The sequence below is a fragment of the Meriones unguiculatus genome, chromosome 11, assembly GCF_030254825.1.
Source record: "Meriones unguiculatus strain TT.TT164.6M chromosome 11, Bangor_MerUng_6.1, whole genome shotgun sequence".
In the NCBI taxonomy this organism is placed as follows: domain Eukaryota; kingdom Metazoa; phylum Chordata; class Mammalia; order Rodentia; family Muridae; genus Meriones; species Meriones unguiculatus.
Genome location: NC_083359.1, coordinates 104199871 through 104227508, shown reverse-complemented (window position 1 = coordinate 104227508; position 27638 = coordinate 104199871). Strand labels below are relative to the sequence as shown.

Here is a 27638-nt window from a genome sequence, read left to right as displayed (position 1 = left end):
TGTTACATTCTCTACGTGGAAGGAACAAGAAAATTACCCAACATTCCAATTATGATTTTAATGATGATGAGAATAAATTAATCCCCACAGTATTCATAATTTTCAAATACTTTTGAAAAAATGATATATAATATGAAGATATATAACTAAATATTTTAAAGAAACTTTCCCCATAAATCTATCAACATAAATAATATCATTATATGCATTCTTAGTTGGAGTCAGAAATTTTAAACATTACTGTGAAAAACAAAACTGAAATTCTGGAACAAGTTAAGATTCTGTGCCCTGAAGAAATCTTGTGTATAAGCAGGAATGTTGATTTTAAAATTGACCTAGACAGCAGTTTGGAGCTAATCCTTTTCCTTTCTCCTCTTAAAAAACAGCCAAGAGTGGTGTTGCACATCTTCAGTTCTACCACTTGGGAGGCAGAGGTAGGGGGTTCTCTGAGTTCAAGGCCAGCCTGGCCTCAGATTGAGTTCCAGGACAGCCAGAGCTAAACAGAAGAAACCGTCTCTTGAAAAACCAACCAACCAACCAACCAACCAAACAAACAAACAAAAAAAACCCCAACAACAAAACCCAGGCAACACTAACAAAACAAAACAAAACAAAAAAACCCAACCAACCAACTAACCAAAAGCCAGCAAGACCATTTAAGACATCAAAATTAAAAATATTATCCACATGTCAACACAATTTGATCTGGTTAGCTAATTAATAAATGTAAATTCCCTTTTTGTTTTTCTCTTTATTTTGGGCCGTGTCTTGCTGTGCAGTGGAGGCTGGGCTTGAGGCCTTGGTTTCCAGCAATCCTCCTGGCTCAACCACTGGAAGAGCTATGGCTACTGCAAGCACCCCCACACCTGGCTAATGTTTTTCAGGCAGGAGAAACAACAAATAAAATGTATTGTATGCCTAAATCATAAGATTATTAGACTACATAAAGGGAAATTCCTTAATCCCATTTTCTATCCCTAAATACCACTGATCAATGATGAATGCAGCTGGTGCTCTAATCAGTTATCAGTCCTCAGGAAGCGAGTGAAGCTCTCCTTCACGGGATGAGCGCACTCTTGACGGACTCCGGGACCCGGCTGGCATAGTACTCGTAATTTCTCAGCGCAGCCAGGACTCCCGCAGAGTTCATGTGCTTCACCTCCTTGTTGTACTGCAGAGCATTCCCATGGATGTCTGTCAGCTTCCCTGCAGAAAACATCACACGAAGTTAATGGGTAGCTGGAGCAGGACATCTCAAGGGTTTTGCTTTGGGGGACAAGACTGGGGAGTACTGAGCTCACCGAGCACTGAGTACCCAGGTTCACGCTAAGCATATGCATTACTACTGAACTATGGCTAAACCATTCTAGTTAATCCTAAGTGACTGCAGAATGTCTGCTGGAGATTAAACCACTGCTTTCATGTACAGCAGGCAAGCACTCGACCATGGAGCTCCATCCCCAGCCCTGTTTTTATTTTTTTATTTTTTTGGTTAAAGATGAATGCAGCTGACACTTTAATTACTCAGTTAGTTAATCAGTCCTAAGATGTTACTTTGAGAACCTCCTCCGTAAGGAGTGTAACACTCCTTCAGGTAATGAGTACACTTTTGACAGACTCTGGAACTTGGCTTGCACAGTACTCCTAATTCCTCAGTTATGTCATAACTCTTCTCTTATTTTTGAGAAAAAGTCTAAGTCATTCAGGATTGACTTAAAAAAGAAAAACTTACTATACAGCCCTGGCTAGCCCAGAATTTGTAGTGACCTTGCCTGTATCTCAGGAGTTCTGGCCCAATAGCCTGTTGCTTCCCTCCTGTTTTTGGAACTTGAGACTGAACCAAGTGCTTCCCATATGCCATATGAGCCCTGCCACTGAGCAATGGCCCTATGCTCTCAAGTTGTACATCTTCTTTTTTAAAAACATTATCAGAAAAAAAAAAAAGGATTTATTTTATGTGTATAGTATTTTAGCTGCATGTGTATACTATGTACCACATGAGTGCCTAGTGTCCTTGGAGGTCGGATGAGGGCACCAGATCCACTGGAATTGGAATTACAGATGGTTGGCAACCACTATGTGGACACTGGGATCTGAACCTGAGTCTTCTGCAAGAACAGCCAGTGCTCTTTATTATTTATTATTTATACAGCATCCTGCTTGCATTTGTACCTGCACACCAGAAGAGGGCACCACATCTTATTTCAGACGGGTATGAGTCACTATGTGATTGCTGGGAATTGAACACAATATACCTTTAGAAGAACAGCCAGCGCTCTTAACTTCTGAGCCATCTCTCCAGACATGCAGTTGAATATTTTGGTAAAATTTCTCTTATTATAAAGCACACTTCCCAAAATAACTGCTATGATGAAACACTGAGACCAAAAGCAACTTGGGAAGGAAAGGGTTTATCTGACTCACTTATCCCAGTCACAGTCCACTGAGGGAAGCCAAGGGAAACTCAAACCAGGCAGGAACCTGGAGGCAGGAGCCATGGAGGACTGCTGCTTACTGGCTTGCTCAGCCTGCTTTTCCAGAGAACCCAGGACCACTAGCCCAGGGATGGCATAGCCCTCAATGGGTCCTTCCCCATCAATCGATAATTAAAAAAATGCCCCACAGGCTTGCCTATAACCCAATTTTATGGAGGCATTTTCTAAACCGAGGTTCCCTCCTTTCAGATGACTCCAGCTTGTGTCAAGCTGACAGAGAACTGGGGCCTCATACATGCTACCCAGTGTTCCACCTCCAAGCTATACCTCCATCCCCATCATTTGTCTGATTTTTAAAGAAAGGGTCACACAAATACAACAGTAAAAGTCAAATGAAGGCATCTCGAAGCTAGAACTACAGGTAACATGAACCATCAGATGTAGGTGCTAGGAATTAAATTAATGTCCTCTGGAAAAGGAGAAAGTTCCCTGAAGTTCTGAGCCTGGGTTACAAATGGAACTCCAGGCCAGCCAGAGATACAATGAGACCTTGTCCTAATGAAATAAACAAGTGGAGCAACAACAAAATAAGGGTTAAATTAACTGTATGAAGATGAAAATCCACGCTTCCCAAAGGCTAAAAACTGAAAGTTAAATTCTTTGAAAAATTTCCTTGCTGATGTAAGAATGATGGGCTTGGATGGAATCATTTCTAGGCTTTCCTCCAATGTTTGCACTGTAGGAACTTAGGTAAAGAAATTTACTTGAGGGCTGAATAGATGGTTCAGCAATTAAAAGCATTCATGGGCTAATCCCCCAGAGGATATCGGTTTGATTGCTAGTAACCACATGAAGGCTGTCTGTAACTCTAGTTCTAGGTGATCCCACACCCTTTTTTAGCCTCCAAGAGCACCAGCCATGCATGTGGTAGAGACATACATGTAGACAAAACACACATACAAATAAAATTACAAAAGGAGAGAATATTGCTGAAATATAACGTCTGAGTATAATATAAAAGCCATAATTCTCCAAGATAAAATGGACTAACCTCCTACAGCATGTAAGATCACTTCCGGGGCACAAGTATCCCATTTCTTACATCCAGGACTCGCAAATACATAAGCAGAGGCTTTGCCTTCAATCAGCTGGATAATCTGTAAGGTTAAAAGTAACAATTACCCCTACCATGTAATGACTGAGATGCCAGCAAGAAAAACTGTTTGTGCTTACTAAAGGCATTTCAACACTTCCTGTCAGACTTAAAGTGTGCGACAGGTGAAGTAATACCAGTATTATAAGGAAATAAAACTGGTGCATAATAATATACAGTAATCTAAAGGGGAAAAACAGGATCAATTAAGCTACCATCCACAGTTCAAGTTGGATTAATTTTTCTTATTCACATGGTTTTTCTTACTGTAAAGGAAATACAGTCACTACTGGACAAGTACTGTTTTTAAATTTCGAAAAAAATGACCATCACTAAGTAATAGAGAAATATTCAACAGCACCACAACAGTCTATCGGGTGTGTGGCACTGACCAGGCCAGCAGGAGCTTCCAGGGACTTCAGAACTCTTATCTACTGCTCTTTCCACTATTCAATTATGAACCATTATTATTAATGGTATTACTTGGTTTCTTTGAGACAGAAGCTCCCGTAGCTTAGGCTGTACTCAAACTTGATTTATAGCCAACGATAACCTAGAACTCCTGTTATTCCTGTCTCCATCTCCCTGGTGCCAGGAATGAAGGCCTTTTGCATTTAACTGTCTTCCTGGGATCTGTGAAGACTGGACTGACTAGAAAGAGCATTTGGAGGAGGCTACAGCAGTACTCTGAAGGATGATGACAGGAAAAAGGAGAGATACCAGGGAAGGATAATGTTATGTATGCAGGTAGTGCCAGGTTGTTGGGGTATACAGAAGGAAGGAGACTGGGTATCTGCTGGAACAGTTATGAAAATGGTGGCATTACTCAGGTAGCATGTGGAGTGCAAGTGGAAGGATGAGGAGCCCCAGCTGGTTGTGAGGAGTGTTGAGGCTGCTGAGCGATGTCACCAGGATGATATCAAGGGTGCAATGACATGAGGAGATCAAGGCTGGGGAGTATGTCAAACTGTCTTGCATTCCATGATGTTCTGAGGAGGCTGGAGGCCTGGCTAAAGGAATGGGGGAGCAGCAGAAAGGGCATAGGCAGGCACACATCTGAGTTTATAGAAGGAAGGTCTAGAAAGAATCCAGGAAGGCTCTTGAGAGCTAAACTCGTTGGCAAGCAATATGGGCTAGTATCCTGTATGAAAAAGGCTGAATCTTAAACTTTTTCCTTCTTCTTTTTGCCATGCTTGGTTCCAATCCAGGGTCTTACTCATGCTAAATTTGTGTTGTACAACTGACATGTACCTTAAACTCTGTACCTTTACATTTCTGTAATTTTAAATGTGATACCAGTGCCAAACTCTGTAATACTTAACCTTATCGTTTACACTTTTATTGCATTGTGTGTGTGCGCACACACACATGAATGCGTGTACTAGAGATTGAACTCAGGGCCTCAATTATGCTAGGCAAGTGCCCTGCCATTGAGCTCTGTTCCCAGCCCTTTTACAGTTTTCATTTTGAGACAGGGCCTCACTAAGTTGCCCAGGCAGGCTTTAACCTGTAATCCTCCTGCTTCAGCTTCCTGGGGAGCTGTGACAACAGGCCTGTACCACAGGCTCAGTTTATTTCACATTTTATAAGCTCAGCATTTCCTTCAATGACAGTAGACTTCAGAGCCAATGGCACGTGCTTTCTGTACCTTGTTTCCTGCTCCCCCTACTCGCAGCACGTTGTCGGGGTTCATGGCTGTAATGCAGTCTGTGACCAGCTTGTTGTTGTGGGATCTGGTGGTGGTGATAATGTGCTTCCCAGCAGGTGCTTCTTTCAGCTGAAACCCAAAAGCACCCAAACCCAGAACTCCCCAGATGGTCCTGCCCAGCACAGCGTCAGGTCCTGCCTGTGTGAGATGACAACAAAGCTCACCGTTACTGGGGAAAGATGTCAGCCACAAAGGGAACAGGAAGTCAGGTACACTTAGTTGAAGTTACCAAGTTTGCAACACAGGACATTTTTTTTTTTTTTTTTTTAGTTTCAAAAGTTAAAAACACCCAATGTTATACAAAGACAGTAAATAGACAAATAATTTATCCTGATAATAATTTGATTATCCCCATTACTGCTTTTGTCAAGTTTCAAAAGAAAAAAAAAGGGAACACTGTTGTCCTCAGGAAAGTGACCTTTATACTCTGATTACTGTTTCTTTTGGAATCATCCATGGATCTATCTATTAAACTGCTGAAAATAGCATTTTAAAAGACACTGAAGTTCCAGGAAGTGATCACTGCTTTCATTATTCAAGGGACAATAGGAACTGTGTTACCTAAGTGAGGCTGTATTTTGCTGCCACAGAGACAGAGCAACCACACAGGCTGTTGCTGAAGAAGGCCGTGGACAGTGGAGACAGGGCTAGGATTTTGTTGATAACTGCTCTGAGAGAGTGACAATGACAACACAATCTTAGAATCCGTATTTTCCCTTGAGGAGCTCAAAGACTTTTCAACCACATTGCTAGATGGATATTTCACAGGGGGAATGTATTTAGGACAAGTAAACTTGACGCTAACACAGAAAGTCCAAACTTAACACAATATCACATTAGCCTGGGAGGTGTGGTGAGAACAGGCATGGGATTCACTCAGCAAGGATGCATCAGGACCACACTAAGGTCTTCATGCATTAGCCTTGCTGATCTCCAAAGCAGCCCTCAAGCAGATACTGTTATCCTTAGCCAGTCTAGGATGTTCCTGCCAAAGTCTAGCACATCTGGGCTCAAAGCTCTTTTCGTTTCATTTTGGTTTTGGAGACATGGTCTCTATGCAGCCACAGCTTACCTGAGGCTGGCCTCAGAAAGACTTAGCTTTAACTTATGTGTGTGAGTGTTTGACTGTATGTATATATGTATGTATGTATATATGTATGTATGTGTACCATGTGGGTCTCAGCCTCTGAAGCGGTGGGACTACAGGTTAGTGCTGCTGTGTTCATCAAAGTGGACACTGGGCAACCTGAGCCAACATGTCCAAATGTTTTCAAAGGCATCGTTTGTCTCCTGAGAAGCACACTGGCACTTGCAGGGTGAAATAGGCTTATGTGTCCGGCTGTGTGCCTTGGGAAGCAGGGTCTGGGGCAGGGGGGTGTTTGGCAAGGTGTGTGCAGGATCAGCCCTGTAGAAGGAAACAGTGTGGGCAGAGCAGATGTGGGCTGCAGGACTGCTAAGCAGCAGCTTCTGCTGTGACTGTGGGGAACACTAGAGCTCTTCAGAGGAGCCCCAGATCAGAAGGAAACGCCTTTATACACCTGCACTTTCTGGTCATGGAAAACAGCCTGGGGTAGGAAGGCTCTGCAGAGGGGAGGCTTTCCCCGAGGAGGCTGACTACTGACTGTGCCTCCTGCCATGGGGCAACAGAGGAGCCAAAGCCAACCATCACTGCTAGGAATGTCAGTGCACACCCTCTCTTGCCCCCTGACTATGGTGCACACCTGGAATCTGGAAAGTTCCCTCTGGCTAACTCTAGATGCTCATGAGGCTATTGCCTGCAATTCAGCATATGGGAAGTAGAGGCAAGAGAATTGTGAATTCAAGACAAGCCTGGGCAACATAGTGAATTCCAGGCTAGCATGGGAAACACAACGAGAGCTAATTTCCAAAAGAGTTCACTCCCTCTATGAGTGACTTCCAAGACAAGAGACTGGCCTAAGGACCCTAGTGTCCTTAATGCAATCCCATGTGAGGCCAGTTGGCCTTCCCCAGGGCTCATGATCTCAGCTGCCCTCTGCTCTTTCTTGGAAAGGTTCCGCAGGAAGGCTGGCACTCGTCCTTCCAGGTGACTGTGGTTAAGAAGCCAGCTCCAACACAAAGACAGATGGAGTTCATGCTGTCTTCAGTTAGCATCAAACATAAACTTTCAGCTGTTCAGAGCAGGAGAGATTAAAACTCTTGGCTTGGAACTCACTTTGAATCCCAGCTCTGCTGTTTACCCAACTTGACACGGACAAGTTCAGTGCTTCAGTTCCCCCCTTCGTGTGTGTGCGGGTGCACGTGTGTGTTCATTCTAGGAACTGAACCCTCACATGTGCTGGACAGACACTCTACCAGAGCTGCACCCTCATCCGTTTTACTTTTTCTTTTGTGACAGTCTCCCTTAGTGGCTGGCTGGTCTTGAGCTCTTTGGTAGCCCAGGACTCCCCTCAACTTGCAATGCTCTGGCCCCAGCCTCCTCAGTATTTGAGAGCAGAGACCTGCATCGCCAGGCCAGTTAGTATCCTTTTCTTTAACGTGGACAGCCGTGTAGTGAGTGTTACAAGAGCTAACACTTGTGATCCCTGGTAGCACAGAGGGAGCCGGGTAAGCTTCAGCTACGATGATGACTGCATCTTCTGCCCCGGACAACAGCAGCAGCCAGCCTTCCCGTGTCTACTTGCCGCAACACACTTGAGGGCACACACAGAGGGCAAGGGCACAGAGGGTGAAGAGAACATAGCACAGGGAGAAGGAAGAAGAGGCTCACGACAGGAGGAATGAACCGATGCACCGGGTGTCCGGATGCCACAGTGCCTGCCTCTTTCCTCCCTAGGACTGGAACCAAACACTAGCTGTGTCTCACCTCTGCTTCATTCCTGTGCTCCCTGAACTTCTCCTTTTCATTGTTCTGTGGAAAATGAATACAAGTTTTCTAGTCTCAGAAATAAGGGATGAAAATCATTAACAATTCATAAGTATTTAACACCTCTAGTTTAGATAAAAGGGGCCATGCACAACTCTTTTTCTATGAATTAAGTACCCTTCTTTTAAGAAATACTGTTAAAATCACACACCTGTGTCCAAGTGTGCTACTGTGCAGAGAGTAGAGGCACACTGTAAGTCTGACTTGCCTAACAATGCAGAGCCACTATGGGAAAACCCAAGAAATACATTATATTTCTAATCATATATGCAGCAGGAATTAACAAGCTTGCATTACACCTAAACAAATATGAAGCCTGCTGTCGAATAGGACATTCAGAAGTGATAGGCTCCACTCTGGTTCATTTGTTTTCCAAAGTTCATCAAATTCACACTAGTATGAAAACTCTAAATATTTTATTTCAGTACTTTCTTTAAAATTTAATGATATAGTCTTGCTCTGAGATTATATTGGTCTCTTATTTTCAAAGGGGATAGTGTCTTTCAAGTACAGCAGGAAGTCAAAGCAGGTTGGAAGAAAGAGTCAGAGGAAGGGGCAATGAGCATCGTTAGTGGGCTAACTGTACTGACAGTGGCTTGGGCCCCGCGCAGCAGCAGTAATTGAGAAGCAATATGGCAAGCATCTATTCCTTGCTGACATGGTTGTTTCTGCAAAGGGCTTTAAGAACTAGCTGTAAGCCAGGTGTCTTAATGACCACAGTAGTCAAGAGCCAAATGGAACATTTCCAAACTATTGCAACTGAATCATAAATATATAAAAAGTACAATGCACTCAGTCCATTACCCACATCTACATTCCTGGCCCCAATACCCTTAGAAAGTTCTAGCTCAATAGGTGAATGGCAGCCTGGGAAGCCTCACTCGAAGTCCCTGGTTGTGCAAATGGGCGAGGTAACGGCTGGACTGGATGGCATTTGGACTCGCTGGACACTCTAATTCTATATCTAATACTTTTGTGTCATTGGAGGCAGTACCTGGTAGTTGTAATATGGCTGGTTGATGACGCCTGCAATGGCCTTTCCTTCATAAGCAATCCCAATGAGAACTGTTACATTGTCAAGTAAACCTACGAAGAAGAGTAAGTATGTCACTCTCTCATGTTGCCGTGTGCCACTAGTACGTCAAACAAACAACTGCTACTCTCTATTATTATTATTATTATTATTATTATATTTTTTGGTTTCTGCAGGCACATATTTTCTCTGTGTAGCCCCATCTGTCCTGAAACTTGCTCTGTAAATCAGAGATCCACCCCTCTCCACTTCCAGAGGGCTGGGATTAAGGACGTGTGCACCGTGCCTGACTGCTAGTTACTTCTGCAGTGGAGGTGTGGGGTTTGTAATGATTCACCCACAGACAACTCCACTTGAGGCAAATAGCTCTAAGAGAGCTGGGCAGGGACAGAAGGGGATCACAGCCACCAAACGGAGTCAGTAACCCAGACTCCACTCTCCTTAGTAGTTTGCAAATCCATGAAAGCCACAGCAACCATTACTAGATTCCCCCTGCTCCTTCTACCTCATCCAGTGTGCTCTGCCTGCCGGAGCAGACTACTCCCGAGTTCCTCCCCACACTTAGCTCCCCGCCTCTGGCAGGCATTTCAGTGTGGACTGGAGATCATCACGAGGCACTAGATCATGAAGTAACAGGCAGACATCGCAGCTTTGGTTAATCAAAGCTCTAGGGTGGACTTCCTGTTCTCAGTACACACTGACAGTACATATATGTGTGTCTCTCTCACACACAAACGCAGTACACATGTGTACTCTCTAGAGTACATATGCTTGGGCCATACCTACACAGACACACATTGAGTATATGTGTGCCACAGACGTGAATACGTACACACACACACAAACACACTGACTCTCACACATACACTCTAATACATATCCTCACACTCACAAAGTTCATATTCACATTTTACACACATTCACACACATGCTCTCGATATGCCTGACACACAACACACACACTCACACAGTATGTAAACACATTCCACACACAGACATACTCACACAGTACTTACACATGACAAATACACTCACATACTGCCATGTACTGTCACACACATATACAGTCACACACACCCTCACACAGAATGTATTCCTGTCACACACACACACACACACACACACACACACACACACACACACTGACAGACTAGACTGACATATATATTCAGTCATTATTGCTCTGTCTCATCCAAGACTTCCTCTGGCAGTCATAAAAAATACCCACAGAGCTGGGAACCAACAAAGGTAAACTTAAGGATGTCTTCCTGGGGGGCGAGGTCTGCTGCTGCTGCTGCTTTGAGACAGTCTCACTCTGCCCCAGAACTCACTATGAAGGCCAGGATGACCTCAATCTTCCCGCCTTATCACAAGTTCTCAATGTATATCTTTATTTCAAAAACACAACTCCCGGCTTTAAAAACCCTAAGTCCAGCTCTGAGACTATGGTTCTTCTGACTCGCTTGCTTTGCTTTGTCTAGACACGGTCTCACTGTAGCCCCGGCTGACCCAGGACTCACCACGCACCTCGCTCAAGCTGGACTCAAACTCAGAGCAGTCCTCTTGCCTCAGAGTGCTGAGACCACAGGTGTGAGCTATCACACAGCTCCCCCTGACTTTTATGTCTCTGCTTTGTGGCTTTTCTTATCCATGATAACCTCAGACAAGGGGACAGTGAAGGGTTACTTTGAGACTGAGATGAGGGGAGAATCAGGAGCAATTGAATCCTGGATTGGCAGAAGCAAGCAAGCAAGCTAGAGGTAGCCCATCTGACGACTGGCTGTATCCCTCCTGTAGGCAAGGCCCAAAGGATTTTGCCTCAAGACTGCTTATTGCTGCTATACTGCCTTTCCATGCGTGTCTCATATATCTGGCATGGCAGAGACCCTCGCTGCTAATTGCTTCACTATGTTGGGCAGATTTCCTGCAGGTTATTTTGAAGATGTACCTTAATGACATGGTGCTGTTGAAACGAATAGATGATTTCATAACCCCTGATGATGATTTGAAAGAATGACTTGATTCAAGTAATTAAAAAACCCTCCTGCAGTATAACAAAAACTGCTAGGAGCTCTATGAACCTCCATATGTCAAACATTTGATTTACACCAAGAGAGAAAACAAGACTGAAACAAATAATCAAGAAAATACATTCATTCTAGGTTTAGTCCAAGGATAAGGCCCAGGCGTACACAATTAAGAAAGACCATATGAGTATAGAAACAAAGAACAAACAATTAGCTATGCAAGATAAGACAGACAACTGTTCCTTAGAAAAACCTTGACATAAAAACTTGCTTTGAACACATAATGTACTTTGAAATGAGATGATAAAACTTCTGCTTTGAACTTATAAGAGCATATAGATAAAACCACTGCTTCAAATTTAAAATAAACCGAGTATTTAGTTAGATATAATTTCTTCATACATGGAGAACCTTTGTATTAGAGTATAAAAACTCAAGACAGACTTAAAGTTGTTGGGGCCATCTGCTTCATCCAAAAATGTGTCTGTCTAATTGTCTGTATATATGTATGTATATATGCATATTTATATCTGTATGTTTACATATATGTAGATGAATGGTACCTTTGGAAGCTCCCTTATTTTATTTATTGATTGTATGTGTGCATGTTTGTAAATATCTGCCTTTGTCTGCCAAATGTGTACATTATTGCCTGTTTCTAAGTTATTAAGTTTAACAAGTGATAAGCAGTCTATATTGTTTTACTGGCCTTCTCACTTAGGACTCTACCTTCCAGCGAGCTGCTGTTCACTGCTGAGCTGCCATTAAGTAAAAGGCACTAAGGTTTTTCTGTTTACAACCCCTTGTATTTACAGCAAGAAACTATCAGGGCTGCAGCCGCTTGTACTCTGAGTTAAAGGACCCAGCTGGCTTGACTGATTAAGATATTTTGCTGTCATTTCCTTTAGAGGCTCTTGTGACCAGCAGACCCTGAGCATTAAAGTGTATACAGAGTTAACTGCACATATAGAATTAAATTGTATATAGAGAGAGCCCTAAGTGGCAAGGTTACCAGTATGGAAGATTAAGAGTTAAAGTACAGAGAGAAACAACAGCCATCAGCTGGTGTCGGTGAGGCTGTGCCCCACCTTGGCTTACCCTGTGTGGTAAGGGGAGAGTGGGGGTGCTGTGGGACCAGGGTGTGTGGAGCGTTTCTCTCAGCTAAGAAGTGTTACAGCTACCTATTTCCCCACGTGGGACCTCAGAACTGGAGCTGGCAGACATGCGGGGTGGCATCTGAAGAGGACCTCCTCTCGTTGCTACTCATGTGTGACAAGGGGCAGCTTTTCATCCGACACAGGAACAGCACATTAGTGCGTCACAGCCTCGCCCCAGTGCTGCACATGTGGATGAGTGATACTGACCTTCAGTGTACTCCTTGGTGCCGTCTAAGGGGTCAACCCAAACCACAAGCTGCAAAAGGAGAATGAGCAAAAGAAAAAGAGGAAATGTGAAGTTTGTAAAATTCAGAGTTACACTGATTAAAAGCCCCCCTTCTAAAGATGCTTGAACATGTTCTCATGGAAGGCTTAAGCCAACGTCGTTTCCTGATTGTAAAAACAAACAAACAAAAAGCTTCTTAATCATGGAGTAAGTCCATTTAAACAAAAGGCTGCTTTAAGAACCCTTGCCATTGGGGCTGGTGAGATGGCTCAGAGGTTAAGGACACTGGCTGTTCTTCCAAAGGTCCTGAGTTCAATTCCCAGCAACCACATGGTGGCTCATAACCATCTACAGTAAGATCTGGTGTGCAGGCAGAATGTTGTATAAATAATAAAATAAAATCTTAAAAAAAGATTCTTTAAAAAAAAAAAAAAAAAAAAAGAACCCTTGCCATGTTTCACAAGACTTAGCTGATAAATGTCCGCAGTCACTTGAACACTGAGCACAATGAACTAAATTAGCTCTAGATGGCGCTACCGGGAAAAATTTCCACAAGGCACTGAGACTATTTAACAATGTTAAGCTGTTACTCATTTATATGTGTGTGCTGAATTATTATTATCATTTTGTGGTGTTTTAAGACAGGGTATCTCTACATAGCCCTGTTTGTCCTGGACCTCTCTACGTAGATTGGGCTGGGCTCAAACTCAAGCTCCACCTGCCTCTCAAGTGCTGGGATTAAAGAGTGCACCACCAGGCCTGGCCTGCATGTGCCGATGCAAAACATAAATAAAAGGTTTGATTACCTTAAGGGCACAAGTCACAGTAACCTAGGAAAATGGAACGGCTCATAAGGTAGGCACTAAAGAAGAAATCCCTCCTGCTTAGGACTTTCTACGTGACTCAAAATGTCCTCCCACACGCTCCCAGCACACTGGGTGGGAATTTGTGAGACACTCCTGATATTGTCTTATTATCTTTTTATCCTTCTTCCCACAGAACTGTATTTCTTTCGCCTAGTAATTATTCCATAAGTGAGATGTTGATTAATTTAAAACCAGGATCCCTTAGAGCTGGAGCTACAGGCCGCCTAAACCTGGATCCTCACCACAAGCAGCCAGTGCTCTGAACTGCCAACCCACCTCTCCAGCCCACGTGAGAAAACATCCATGGTTTTCAGGAACAACCAGCCCCATCGGCCACACAATGCTTTGTTATCAGATCTACTGAACACAGGAAGACTCTCACTGAAATTGCTTTTAACAATGGTTTCTGAAGGTGGGGGAGGACCACAGAAGACAGTGCACTGAGGGTCAGTCATGTGTCCACATGGTCCCTGCTGCTTCTGCCAGCTCTGAAAGACTCAGTGCTTGACTGCTCCTATTTTGTAACCACACACTTTCCCTCTAGGGACAAATTGTATTTCCATCACAATGGCAACAGACACAGAGTTAGAGAGTAAAAAGCATAAAGATGGACCTTACGTCTTCCTCCTTAATAGCACTGTACTGAGATGGACAAGGTTGCTTCAGGATATCCTCCCATTGTCCGTCTTCAATCAGCTCTTGATCCACTTCCCCAGGAGGCAATTCCTGAAGCAGAGACAAGGTGACACTGCTGAAGCCATTTATTTTCACACTGTATTGTGTCCCTAACAGGAAATGCAGCAACTGGGTTCCTAGCCACTTCCCTTTACCTCTTATGCTTAGAGCTTTTATGGCAAACCTAATGTAACACTCGCAGGAGCTGGAAGAGATGAAGTGAGGAATTAGAATTTCCCCAGAGCTTCCACCCTGAGCTGGTAGTATGGGGAGCCTGGAACAGCCTCCTCACCGAAAATCTCTAGTTCTGATAACAACCTCACCGCTGGGTCATTTAAACCCTGATTCAGGAGTATCTAGAAGGAACCCAGAGTCTTTTTCTCCTCCCTGTTTACCTAAAATTGTAAAGAAATCCATTTTCCTTTCCACACTTGTTTCCCAATTTCCCTTGGAATGTTGGGAGACTAAGGCAGTGGATATGAACCTGGGTGTCACTCTAGGAGGCTTGGGATGCAGTTCAGTGGCTTAGCAGTTGCCCAGCATGCACCTGGGTATGATCCCCAGCACCACAAAAGGGCGATTCAAGTGAGGAGAAAAACAAACATTTAAAAAACCCTTTTTATGGAGCCCAGTATACCTGTGGTCCCAACTCCTGACTGGCGGAAGCAGGAAGAGCCCAAGGCCAGCCTGGGCTATATAATAAGACCCTGTCAACAAACACCAACAGCAAAATTAGGAAGAAGACAGGGAATATGGCATTTCAGTCTTAGCTAGAGCAGTAAGAACAAGAAGTGGAAGGAACATAACCAGGGCTGAAGAAGGCGGCAGAGGATACGACAATCTTCTCAGGAGACGCTAAAGACTCCACCAGAAATCTCCTGGAATTACCAATGCTTTCCGCAAGGTGTCAGGATACAAACACGATATGCTTTTTACATCAAAGGCAAACAAACTGAAGAAGAAATCAGGGTAACAATCTCATTTACAGAAGCCTTAACAAACAAAATAGCTCAGAGGAGACCGAAGCAAGAAGGTGAGGAACCTCTACAATAAAAACTTAAAATGAAAGAGTCCCAGGCCCAGTGGCACAGGCCTTTAACCCCAGCACACAGGAAGCAGAGACAGGCAGATCTCTGTGAGTTTGAGGCCAGTCTGGTCTACAAACTGAGTTCTGGCCAACCAAGACTATATAGTGAGACTCTGTCTCAAAATACAAAAAACTCAGAAGAAAAAAATCAAGGCAGAGACTGGTAGATTAAAGGCCTCCCATGCTCATGGATAGGTAGAATTTATGATGTAAAAATGACCATCCCAGGCAAAAGCAATATATAGACTCAATGTAATCCCCATCAAGATCACCATGATTATCTTTATAAAAAGATAAAAAAAAAAAAAAAAATCTTAAAACTCAAATGGAAACACAAAAGGTCCCAGACAGCAAAATGACAATGCTAGAGGCATCACCATATCTGGTCTCATCTCAAATTATACTACAGAACTGTGGTAAAAATAAAGGAGGGGGGGTGCTAACAGCAAAACAGACATGTAACTCAAAGCAACAGAATGGCAACCCCAGACTAACATGTCATACAATTACAGCCACCTGATTTTTGATACCAAAAATACACACGGGAAGAAAGCATCTTCAAAAACTGGTGCTAGGAAAAATGGAAGAAGAATGAAACTTGACCCTTCTCTCTTGCCATGAACATAAATCTACTCCAGGGGCTAGAGAGCTGGCTAAAGCAGGTAAGAACAATGCTGCTCTTCCAGAGGATCCAGGCCTGTAAGCCTGGCACTCTGGGATGCAGGGGCAGGCAGATTGCTGTGAGTTCAAGGCCAGCCTGGCTGGTCTACAAAGGGAGTCCAGGACTACACAGAGAAACCCTGTCTTGAGGGTAGGGGGTGGGGAGAGGGGTCAAAAGATCATAAATGCTGGTGAGGATGTAGAAAGAAAGGAATTCATTCACCGTTGGGGGGAATGTAAGCTAATGCAGCTAATATGGAAACTGTGTGGAGATTCCTCAAAGCACTAGGCACAGAACTACCATATGGCTCAGCATCTCCAGTCTTGGACATGCCCAAAGGTGCCACGTCTCACTAATGAGAACAAACTCATCTGGTTATTGCCAACAGCTGGAATGGACTTTCTAAAAGTTGGAGGGAGATTCCAGACACGGCTAGAAACTGTATGGTTTCATTAAGCTTGAAACTATGGTTCATTAAACACCCCAATGTTATATGGGTGGTGTCTCCTTATAAGCTGGTCATGGAGGTCCTTGTGGCCCCTAAAGCAATACAGGCACTTGTCATTTTTCTTGGCTGCACACTAGAATTGGATGATAAGACCTTACTGCTGATGACACGCACACTTTGGTTGCATTATTTAGAGAAACCAAGTTAGAAATGATCTGGAAACAGTCTCTCTGCTGGCCAGCTTTCAGAGTGCTAGAAGGTACTGTGCAGGCTGGCGGAGAAGAAAGTATTACCCAGATGTGAACCCTACAAGCTACAGTATCTATGTGTCAAGACAAGTTGTGTCCATTTGTACAATGGTGGCATGACTGTTAAGGGAGGTACCTAACCACTCTTGATTGAATTTGAGGTCTGCTTCACTGGGGGAAATCCAGGCCTAGTACTTTAAAGCTCCCCAGTGTCTGAGAGTGTAAAAAAAGGGAGGTCATATGCCTTATCAGGGAATTAAATTCTACAGCTTTACTAAATTCACAGTGTCAAACTACTCATCCCACATAATCAGAGAAGATTCTCTTTCTAGTGAACTAGGATGAAGGGAGAGCTATATGGCTGCGTAGTAAGACAAAGTTACAGCTGACTGCTTGGCTCTCAATAGGAAATTTATACCATGCTCTCTAAGGTCCACCAAGCTTTGCAGAAGATGGAGGCAGAGAGAAGGTAAAAGTTGGAACACGGGGAAAAGGGCTGCAAAATATCATCATTGGGGTAATAGCCACAGCAATCACAAACTTACAACAACTACAGATTATTGCACTGGGTCTGAAAGAGAACGGGTCCATCAACAGCTAGTCCCAATCAAACAGTCACACAAGTGGTGCTGGTTAAACTAAATGGGACACAAATAAAAGCAAATGTCATGAATTTGGGAAAGAGATAAGAAAGGAGTGGGGGTGTACAAAGGAACGGGAGGAAAATCCAAGAGTATGGGGTGTGAGTAATCAGAATGCATTATATACATGTACGAAATTGTAAAAGAACTTATTTAATAAAGAACAAAACACACGCTATTGTTTCAGTTATAAGTATGCAAGTCTAATGATTTCTGAAACGAAGGACAAGAAACAAACCAAAACCCCAGTCTATCTCAAAGTTCTAGAACTGTACTGACTCTTAAAATTTAACTTTTGATGCTCAACCTCAGGGCCTCACACGTGTGCGCCACATGGTCTCATTACTGAGACATCCTCCCCCGTCACGGCCTCACACACAGTAGGCAATGTTCTACCACTGCGCGTCTCTGACGGGTTTAAAGCTGCATGTTCATTACAATGGTGACCACGTCTCCCATCACTGAGAATGGAGAATCAGCCTAAAAGGGCACCAAAACATTGTAAAATCAGATTATTTCCTCTAAGGAACGTGATCGCTTCTGTGTTCAAACACTAGCTCCAGTGCTAAGACTGTAACCACGATATGACAGCACATCAGCTGTCAAGTTCCATGGCATGGTAACTCTTACCTCCTCCCCTATGATTGTCAGCTTGGGGAACTTCCGTGCCAGGGAAGAGCAGATGCTCATCTGCACCAAGCGGTCTGCTTTGGTCTGCAGGTCTGTGGCTGAGGTCTGTAAGGAAGAATGCGAATCTACTGAGAAACACAACTTGGGAGAATTTGTCTTTCGACTCCCCAGGGCACAGCAGCCACATCATTTACACTACACTTCCAGATTTCAACTTCACAATGACTTAGGACTGGGAAGTGAAGCCAGTGGTGCTGCGTGGCTGTACTCTCAGCACTTGGGAAGCTGAGGCAGGAGGACTGCCATGTATTTGAGGTAAGCTTGCACTACAGTGTGAAACCGCATGCCACAAACAAGCCGTTTAGAAACACAGGGTGTGGGTGTGTGTGTGTGTGCTGATGGAGACAAACCCATACCTGGCGCATGCTAAGCACACCACTGAGCGACATTCCCAGGTCCACAGTGGTTCAAGAGCTCAAAGGTGCTTCTAAATTATTTGGAATATTTTCTTCTCAAGCTGAGAAATTCTTTTATTAAACTCTAGACACCAACTTTCTTTAAACAGGCTATGAGACAGGAAACTACCAGTGTGGTGCTATACACTTTCCATACTTGAAAAGCAGAAGCAGCAGGTTCACCAGAAGTCCTAGGCCAGCCTGGTCTACACAGTGATTTTCAGGCCAGGCCCCAAAAGTCCTGTGCCAGCCCAGTCTACATAGTGAGTTCTAGGCCAGCCAGAGCAGCACAAGATCCTGTCTCAAAACCAAAACAACAACAACAAATTTATATTGTTTCAAAGTGAAGCTAAAACTGTACTACCAGTGTATAAAGAGCTTTCTCTATAATGTCCCTAACTTTTTTTTTTTTTTTTTTTTTGGTTTTCAAGACAGGGTTTTTCTCTGTGTATCCTTGGCTGTCCTGGAACTCATCCTATAGAACAGGCTGGCCTTGAACTCACAGAGATCAGCCTGCCTCTGCCTCCCAAGCATGAGCTGCCACCGCCTGGCTCACTTATCCTTGTAATTCAAGAGGTCCTGAAGGAGATTCATTAATATACTAGAAAAAATTTCCACTTTTGGGGTGGGTGAGAAAGGAGGTAAGGTGGAGGTGGAGAGGAGGTGGGGTCGAGGCAGGGCTTTATAAAACTCAGGTTGCACTGAACTCACCATATAGCCAAGGCTGTCCTTGAGTGTCTGAACCTTTCTTTCATCTCCCCAGTGCTGGGACAATGGGTGCCTGGCACCACTATGTGGCCTCTTTATAACACATTACCTGGGTAGCGCAGCAGCGCTGACCCTGGTGGCAAGCGTACAGGTGAGCGGGTCCTGACAGTGTGAGCGTAGGAGACCTGGCCCCACAGCGTGTCTGCCATGTGGTGACGTGGGTGAGAGAGATGCGCTCCCCAATCCTTGTCCCCTGCCCCCTACAGCAGGCAGCAGACGGGCCCGGGGTCATGAGAGTGAAAGAACTGGTCCTGTCTCTTGCTTGCTGCAGCACTTGGGAGAGTGGCCCTGACCCTAGCTTGGGCAGTACAGTAGAGCTGGCTCTGAAGGTGTGGGCACGGATGGGCCAGCTGGGGCGGGGCATGAGAGCTCAACCTGGTGGCGTGGGTGCAGGAGAGCTGGCAGGCTACCAGCTCAGATACTACCTCAGGCCCAGATCCCAACATCTACTCCACTCATGAACTGCTGGAGTGCATGAAGGGGCTGAGTTGACAGATCGCAAGCTGCAGGACCTCCACGACACTGGCAACAACAGGCTATCTGAGAGGAGTCCCAGGGAGGTTCCTGTATTGACAGCGTAGCAGAAGCCAGAAGCCTCGTGCCAGACCAATGACTCACTGCCATGAACATCTGCAAGCTGAGAAGTGGGGGCAAAAGGGTGCACTATGGGACACGCTTTGACACATTACAACTTCCACAACAAGATTTCTTTTTCTCTGTTGTGAGGGGAGGTTGCAAGGATGGAAGGTGGGTATGAGGTGAAGGGGAGATAAGTGGGATTGAGGTGCATGATGGGAAATTCACAAAGAACCAATAAAAAGTTACAAAAAAGAGAAATAGTTTTCTAAATATCAGGTTTTCACAAACATGTCACAAGTTCTAAGTATGGAAACAGATTAGGATCTGTTCTGGAGGTAAACGTTAGTCAGAAGGCACAGGCATATACACAAAGCTCTTGGATGAAGGGTGGAGTTATTTTCAAAGCAGATGTCCAAGCTGAGGATTTTGCGATCTCCACTATCTTACTTGTTAGTTGGTCCAGAATGTGACAAGAACTATGACTGCAGAAACTGACAGGACTGGCAGTACCTTCTGCACGATGCCCAGGTCCCCTTCAGCGATGACACACCGCACTATGGTTCCTGCCTTCTGGGCGATAGAATACGCTGACGCCACCAGCCGCATCAACACGGTGTGGCTGGAAGCCATGATGAGAGGCTCTGAGGGAAAGGACAGAAAGGTTTTGCTACATTAGAGACCAGCCACCAGTTTCAATGAACTGAATTCAAGCCAACACGTGTTAACTGGGGTTGCCTCAATTAACTGCACAGGTTCTTTAAACATACACTAAAAGAGGCTTGGAAAAGACACACTTTTGGAATTAACTCTCTCAAACCCTATAACACTCTTTTGTAGTCAGCGAAGAATTCAAAGCCTGGAGAAATGAACTCAGCAGGTGAAGAAGTTTCGAGTGTGGGGTGTGTAACATGGAAAGTGGAAGTCTTAGGAGCTAAAAATATCCTATCTAACAACTGCCCTTGAGGCGCTGATGTTTTGCACACTGCAGCTGGTAAGGGCAAGAGGGTGGCGAGCTTCGGAGGGACTTGAGATCACACAGGGTAATCCGCAAGAGGAACCGGGGGTAAAGCGCGTGCCTCGTAGCCCAGCAAATTCAAGGCCCTGTGTGCAAACCCTGGCACTGTTTAAAAATGAACCAATGAAAACCAAAATAAGCAAAAAAGCCCCAACTGCATGTATTTGCAACTAGGTAGCCCTTGGGGGGGGGGGGCGGGGGGCATGAGCTCCCTGTGTAGAACAGGTAGCTTTGAACTCAGAGAGATCCACCTGCCCCTGCCTCCTGAGTGCTGGGCCTCTCCACTCCGTCTGTTTATGTGACAGTCTCACTGTGTAGCCCAGGCTGGCCTCATCTCCTGAGTACTTACATGCCACCACGCCTGGCTTCAACAGAAAGATTAGGGTTCTCTGAAGGGTTACTCCACTAGGCCAACTGAGGTGTTAGTGGACACTGTATCCCAGCCTGGTTTCTTCTCTCCCATTTCCTTCCTTTCCCTCTACAGATGATTTCAACAACATTCCCTAGAAAGATTGCTGCACTGTACTTCTGTCTCCAAGGGCTTATGGGGAACCAGCCTAAGGCAAAAACTCTCAGGCTGGAGACGCAGTCCAACGGTAGAGTACACGCAAAGCACTGGGTTCAATCCCCATCACAGCAAAGCACAAAAACAAGACCCGACTACTGGCCTAGACCTATATGAAATCCTAGCACTCAGAAAGCTGAGGCAGGAGGATCTGAAGATGGAGACCAGCCTAGGCTATATATAGCAAGTTCTAGGTCAGCCTGGCTAAATAAACATACATTTTTCAAAGACAACAACAAAACCCTTTAAAACTCAAGACAAACAAAGCTCTCTCAACTCAAAATCAAGTAACATTACTTCTGTCAAGGAGCACATAATTATTCTTTATCCACAGGGATCATAAATAAAGGACAAAGAAACCATTTGTTCCTTTGCAAATTTCTAACTGAGTAGCTGACTCGGCACACCTTGAAATCCACTTGCATCCTTTTCTGTTGCCTCTGATCTAATCACAAGAATTAAAACCACAAATGGGTAGTACACAAGTGTGTGGGCTAGGGGCCTGGAGTATCGGCCACATGAGTAAGAGCACCAGCTGCTCTCACGGAGGACCTGGGTTTAGCTCCCAGCTCCCACACAGCAGCTCACAACCATCTGTAACTCTAGTAGGTTAGATTATCTTTCATCATCTGCAGGCACCAGGCATGCATGCAGCACACTGGCTTACTGGCTTACATGAAGGCTGAACACTCATAAGATAATGACTTTTTTTTTTTTCGAGATAGGGTTTTTCTGTGTAGCCTTGGCTTTCCTGGCTCACTCTGTAGACCAGGCTGGCCTTGGAATCAGAGATCGGCCTGCTTCTTCCTCCTGAGTGCTAGGATTAAAGGTGTGTGCCACCACCACTTGGCTTGTAAATCTTTTTTAAAAAGGGAGAGATATGATGTAATTGACTGATGTGCACTACTGAAAAACACCTGTGATCAACAGCTGTCTGGAATTAGGATGGAAATAAAATGGGTATGCATGTGGTATTTTTGTATTACTGTATTCAAGCTATATTGATTTTCTTTACATACTAGGTGTTGCAGGTAGAATAAAGTGATTCATGATCATTATCAAGTGACTCAGGAACACCAGAAATAAAATCCAGAAGTAATTTACCATTTCGTTGGCCTTACCCCAACATTTCTATCTCGGAGCAGCCATTTATCTAATGTACTTTGTACTAGAAAGTAGTTTCATGTTGCTAACCCTACCCAGCCCCTGGGAGGGGATGCTGGGAAATCACACCTGAGGTCCCCAGGCAAGTTCTTCCTCACTGAAATACACTCAGCCCTCAGCATGCTTACGGAGTTAAACCCAGGAGAGTTGAACTTGTGGGAGTGGTGACTGAGAAGTGATTTTCTCACACTATAACTCTCCATAAGCATCATTTACCCTTGAGCCAATTCAGGAATCATTTGAGCCCTGTCAGGCTTTGGGCATGATTAATCTACTTCCTCTTAAGCTTGCCACATATATGCAGCATTTTCTTCTTCCAGCAGAGCATTTCCAAGCTGCCTGCTCAGCACCTTCCTTAACAAATGCACACTATGTTTATGAGCCACAATTTGGTGAGAACATCAGTTTGGAAGACATAAGAATAGAACCCCTCCTGACCCTAGTAGTTTCCTTACCATAGTTTTTAAGGAACTATATACGATTTTGATTCTTGGTATAAAGAAGAAAATCTTATCAAAGCACTAATTATGTAAAAGAGATTTTTACTGGTCTTTCCACTCTGCCTGTCTTCCCAGAGAACCTAAGTGGGAATTACCTTTTGAAGTGACAGGTGGCTAAGAACATGGCTAAAACTAGCCACTACGTAATTTCCTTATAGCAGCTCAAATAACACATGCCCATCTTTCTTTATGAGTCTTACTTGAAGTACTATTTCATGGAAACATGACCTTTCAAAAGCTTAGACAAAAAAGCTAAAGACAGACTCTGGAATCCACGCTCTATGTCCACATCCGGGCATACATTAGCTGTAGACTTAAAGCCATTTGAACTCTCAATCCTTGAACTCATAATTGGAAAAAAAAAAAAAATACAGGGTTGTTGTAATTATTAAGTAAGTCCTACATGGAAGGCACTTGACCCTACAGACAAGCATCGGAAAACACTGGCTAAACACATTTCAGTGGTTTCCTGTTCAACAGGGGTACACAGAGGAGTGTTAAAAAGAAAGGTAAGGGGCTGGAGAGATGGCTCAATGGTTAGGAGCATACGCTGTTCTTAGAGAAGCCTAGCGGTCAGATCCCTGAATCCATGTGGGGCTCTTACAAATACTTGTAACTCCAGCTCCAAGGGATCAGATATTTAATTCTCTTCTGGCCTCCACAGCACTTGTACTCATGAGTACATACATACCCACACACAGACGCACAGGTTAAAAAAAGCACAAAATACCTTTTGGAAGTGTCAATGGTTTGCATGTAAACATCTCCTATGGGCTCATGTGTCTGCATGAATGAGTACTTGCTCACCAAGTGCTGGTGATGTTTTAAGACACTGTGGGTAGAAGCAAGGCTGAGCCTAGTTAGAGGAAAGGGATAGCTAGATGGTGGGCTTTAAGGCTTCACTATCCCAGCACTGACACTGCCCCTTTTTCTGTTCCAGCTCTCTGCTTCCAGATTGACCAAAATGTAAGAAACCACACACAAGCTTCTACCACCAAGAATGGAGTCCTAGCTGCAATGTCTTTCCTACCATGATGGCCTGTGTGCCCCTGAAACCATGAGCCAAAATAAACACCTTCTCTAAGTTGCTCCTTACTCACTGGTGAGGAAAAATACAGCAGAATATTCTGACCCTTGGGAGATGACACCGTGACTGATGGGAAACAAATTCTTTCTAGCTTGAGCCTTAAAGTAAATACTAAAACAAGCTGAATAAAAAGACAACCCAAATCCCATGCTTGAAAATGTTTTGGGGTCTGCTTCAATCCAACATTTATAATGCCTGCTACGTTAGAAGGATGGAGAGTAACACCACAGGATTGGTGGTGGTGCCTGTAACCTCACCACTCTGAAGGCTGGGGCTACTAAGAAAATTGCTAAAAAAAAAAAAAAAAAAAAAAAAAAAAAAATGAGAGTAGCCTGGACTAGAAATCAAGTGCTAGGGCAGCTAGGTGTACACAGTAAGAGACTGCCTTAAAACCAACCGAAACAGAACAGCAACAGGAAGAAAAGCAGCAAGGCTCAAATGACCAGTTTCTTCTCACAGCCTTAGGATTAAGGGCAACCCCGTTCCTCCCTGCCAAACAGAACCCCAACAAGACAAAAACAGAAAACCCAAAAGCAAACCAACCAACCAAGCAAACAATAAACCAATCTTTTTTTTGTGCTTCATCTTTAATTCACATAAAGATGGTGAGCATGCAGACTAGGATTCAAAAATGTCTGATATGTTCCCAGTAAAAGCATTAAAATAATTTATCTTTGGAACCTGGTGAAAGTGCTCAAGTTCAAGGTATTTGGAAAGATAAAAATGAGCATGATGGAGCAAATTCTGATCAATTAATAGAGATCTCCTTATTACAAGTTATCAAAACATAGTAATCACATGGGTGTGGTGATCTTGCTTCTAGTGCTTGCACTTAGGAAGCTGAGTCTGGAGCTTGGGAGTAACATGCCAGCCTTAGGTATGGAGTTAGTTTCAGGCTAGTCTTGGTGACCAAGTTGGGTACTTTCTCCAAACACCCAGGCATGCACACACATACCCTAAACAAAATACTCTAAATTCCAAAAAAGTTGTGTGTGTGTATATATATATAAAATACACACAGATACACACATGTGTGCACACACTAAATGTTTTTGTTTGTTTATGACGTTCCAGGTAGTCCTGAGTGGTAGCATTCTCCTATAATCCCAAAATTCAGGAGGCTGAGGCAAGAGTACCTTGGGTTTAAAGCCAGCCTAAGCTTGTTTTTCTCTGTCAATCTATTTCTTTAATAGATTTTAATTAAGAATGAAACAACAAAAATTATAGGAATGGTTTTATAAACTTGTATAGGCCTTTAAAACATAAAACTAAGAAGTCATTAACAATGTATTAACAAATTTACACAGAAATTAAGACTTTTTCTCTTCTGGCCTCCACAGCACTTGTACGTGACCAAAATGCCATAAATGAAGCAAAGTAATAACTTAGAAAAGGAGAGGGAAAGTCGAAACCATATACTAATAACTGAGCTGTTTTGTTTGGGGCTCTTACGCCTCAGTATGAAAAATGAAGCAAGTACCTTGACAAGTAGTTTCCAGAAAAAGAAAAGCGCTGATCACTCAATCTATCGTACATAAAAGAAATGCAAACTTAGAGCCCCAGAAGTGATTAAGATTGGCACATGCAGGCATTTGCCCAGTATGCAAGGAGTGAAGAAACGCGTTCCTACTGGAGGCCTCTAACAAAAACAAAATGAATACACCGTTCGATGCAGCTATTACTGGGGAAAACCAAATCACAACGGCCTACTAATAGGGAGAAATGACAACTGAAACAGTATTTGCTATTATGAAGTTTCCAAATTTGGACGCAGTAAGAAGCGAAAGTCAAGTTTAACCTTGCAGCTTATTCCATCATGAAAGAAAAGGTCCAGATAAACAACCACACGTGGCCACTACGCTTCAAGATGCGTCTGAACTAGAGGCAGTGTTCCCACAGGGCGCTTGGGATCACAACCCCTGGCTCTGTTCTGATCTGCACCAGGGCAAGCAGTTACTGGACCAAGACACTGGGGCCACCTGAGTCTACGCCCTGCTGCGGGAGACACTTACACTCAGCCCGCCTCGTGTCCCCAAAGCGCTGTCCGACCAGGTCGTTCGCCGTCCTGGTGCCTTCTCCCTCCAAGTCCACCGGTCCAACGTGCACGGCGCAACCGCGGCTGCGCTACCGGGGAGTCGGCGCAGGCGCACAACAAGCTCCCCTGCGCCTCTGGCAGTCGGGGAAAAGCCGGTTCTGAGCGTTTTGCGCAGGTTTACGTCAAAGCCGCCAACCGCTAGAAGTTCCAGGGTACTGGTTCCGGGCGTCCTACCTTCACCTCTGCAACAGTTTTGGCTTGTTTTGTTTTCTGACTCAGGGTTTAGGTAGCCCAGGTTAGCCTTAAGCCACACATCATAGCTGCGCCTGCACACGCGGCACACCTGGCTCGGCTTTGGTTTTTGATGAGTTGCCTTTATGGGATTGTTTTCATAAAAGCAACACTTTTTTTCCCCCTTAAAATCTCGTATCATTTTATGAGGATGATAATAAACAAGTTTTGTTACTTTCTATGTGTTTTCTACAACTCTCAAACCTTAGTTATTAGAAGCAAACCCTAAATTATTCATATCTATAATGTTACAGTCATCAGGCTGGCTTCGAATTTATGGCAATCCTTCTACCTCAGCTTTTCATGTGCTGGATTAAAAACAAACAATCTAGCAACCCTGTTATCACCAGCGAGAAATGTCAACGTATACCGTTTACAAACAGCTATGTTTGGAAAACCTGCACTTTATTTTCTCTGAATTCAGGCATACCTTTCGTGTGTGATAAGAACATCCACAACACACGCCCTTTACAACTGCATTCCAAATGCTGCCATTCGAACAGACAACACAGAGCTGAGGGTGAAAGCACCAGAACTCCGCAAACCACTTAAACACCGGGTGTAATTACAGGTGCGGAAGCCCGGCGTCCCCAGAGCCAGCTGCTTAGCAAATTTAACCATATGGACCGATCATGGGTTTGATCAGGAGACCCCAACTCCTTGAATAAAGTGGAAGAGCTTTGGAAGATGATTCCCAACCTCAATCTAGACCTTCCACACGAACGCCCACACATGCAAAAATGTATACACACATGCACACCACACATATACATGGAAATGGGGGAAAGGCATTACTTACTGTAAGGTACCACCAGCAGTCCACTTTCCCCCTCTCCCAATACTTGTTATCAAACTTCTTCATGTTTGTTCTAATTTATTAGATGAGTCTCTGTCCTCCTGGCTCCCAAACTTGAGCATATTTTTGAGTTTATTCACCATTTGTTTACGAATTGCCTGCGATTACCTTTTGCTCCTCCTCCTTTATCTTCCTTTTTTAAACTGTAGCATAAGAATGGCGAAATAACAGTTGTGAAACACGTGTAGCTCTGGCTGTCCACTGGGACTCACTCTGTAGGCCAAGCTGGCCTCGAATTCAGAGATCCCCCTGCCTCTGCTTTCCAAGTGCTGAGGATTAAATGCCTGCGTCACCACCGCCGGGGTCAGGCTAGCTACTTATGTTTTTGACCCCGGACAAGTTAATTAAACGTGTCTGGTTAGGGAGAGCTGACTATTAGCGGATCCTTCTCTCTCAACCCCTGCATGATCCCGGGGAAGACCT

At 44.1% G+C, this 27638-nt stretch overlaps 1 protein-coding gene across 4 annotated transcripts; it reads right to left on the bottom strand.

Annotated features, from left to right (window-relative positions):
• Window positions 1–43: 43 nt before the first annotated feature.
• On the bottom strand, window positions 44–27630 carry Bpnt1 (3'(2'), 5'-bisphosphate nucleotidase 1). 4 transcript variants are annotated; one of them, XM_021635797.2, is made up of 10 exons: window positions 27324–27630; window positions 20213–20343; window positions 17901–18005; window positions 14129–14236; window positions 12626–12674; window positions 9196–9287; window positions 8142–8186; window positions 5237–5434; window positions 3487–3592; window positions 44–1206 (listed from the first exon to the last, which is right to left on the bottom strand). In XM_021635797.2, exons 2-10 carry the CDS (start codon window positions 20330–20332, stop codon window positions 1058–1060), a joined length of 972 nt encoding a protein of 323 aa, XP_021491472.1. In that variant the 5' UTR covers window positions 20333–20343; window positions 27324–27630; the 3' UTR covers window positions 44–1057. The 4 variants fall into 4 exon arrangements, with proteins under 4 accessions (XP_021491472.1, XP_021491473.1, XP_021491471.1 ...); XM_021635798.2 differs by lacking the exon at window positions 27324–27630 and adding an exon at window positions 27159–27179; XM_021635796.2 differs by lacking the exon at window positions 27324–27630 and adding an exon at window positions 26046–26284.
• Window positions 27631–27638: the final 8 nt, after the last annotated feature.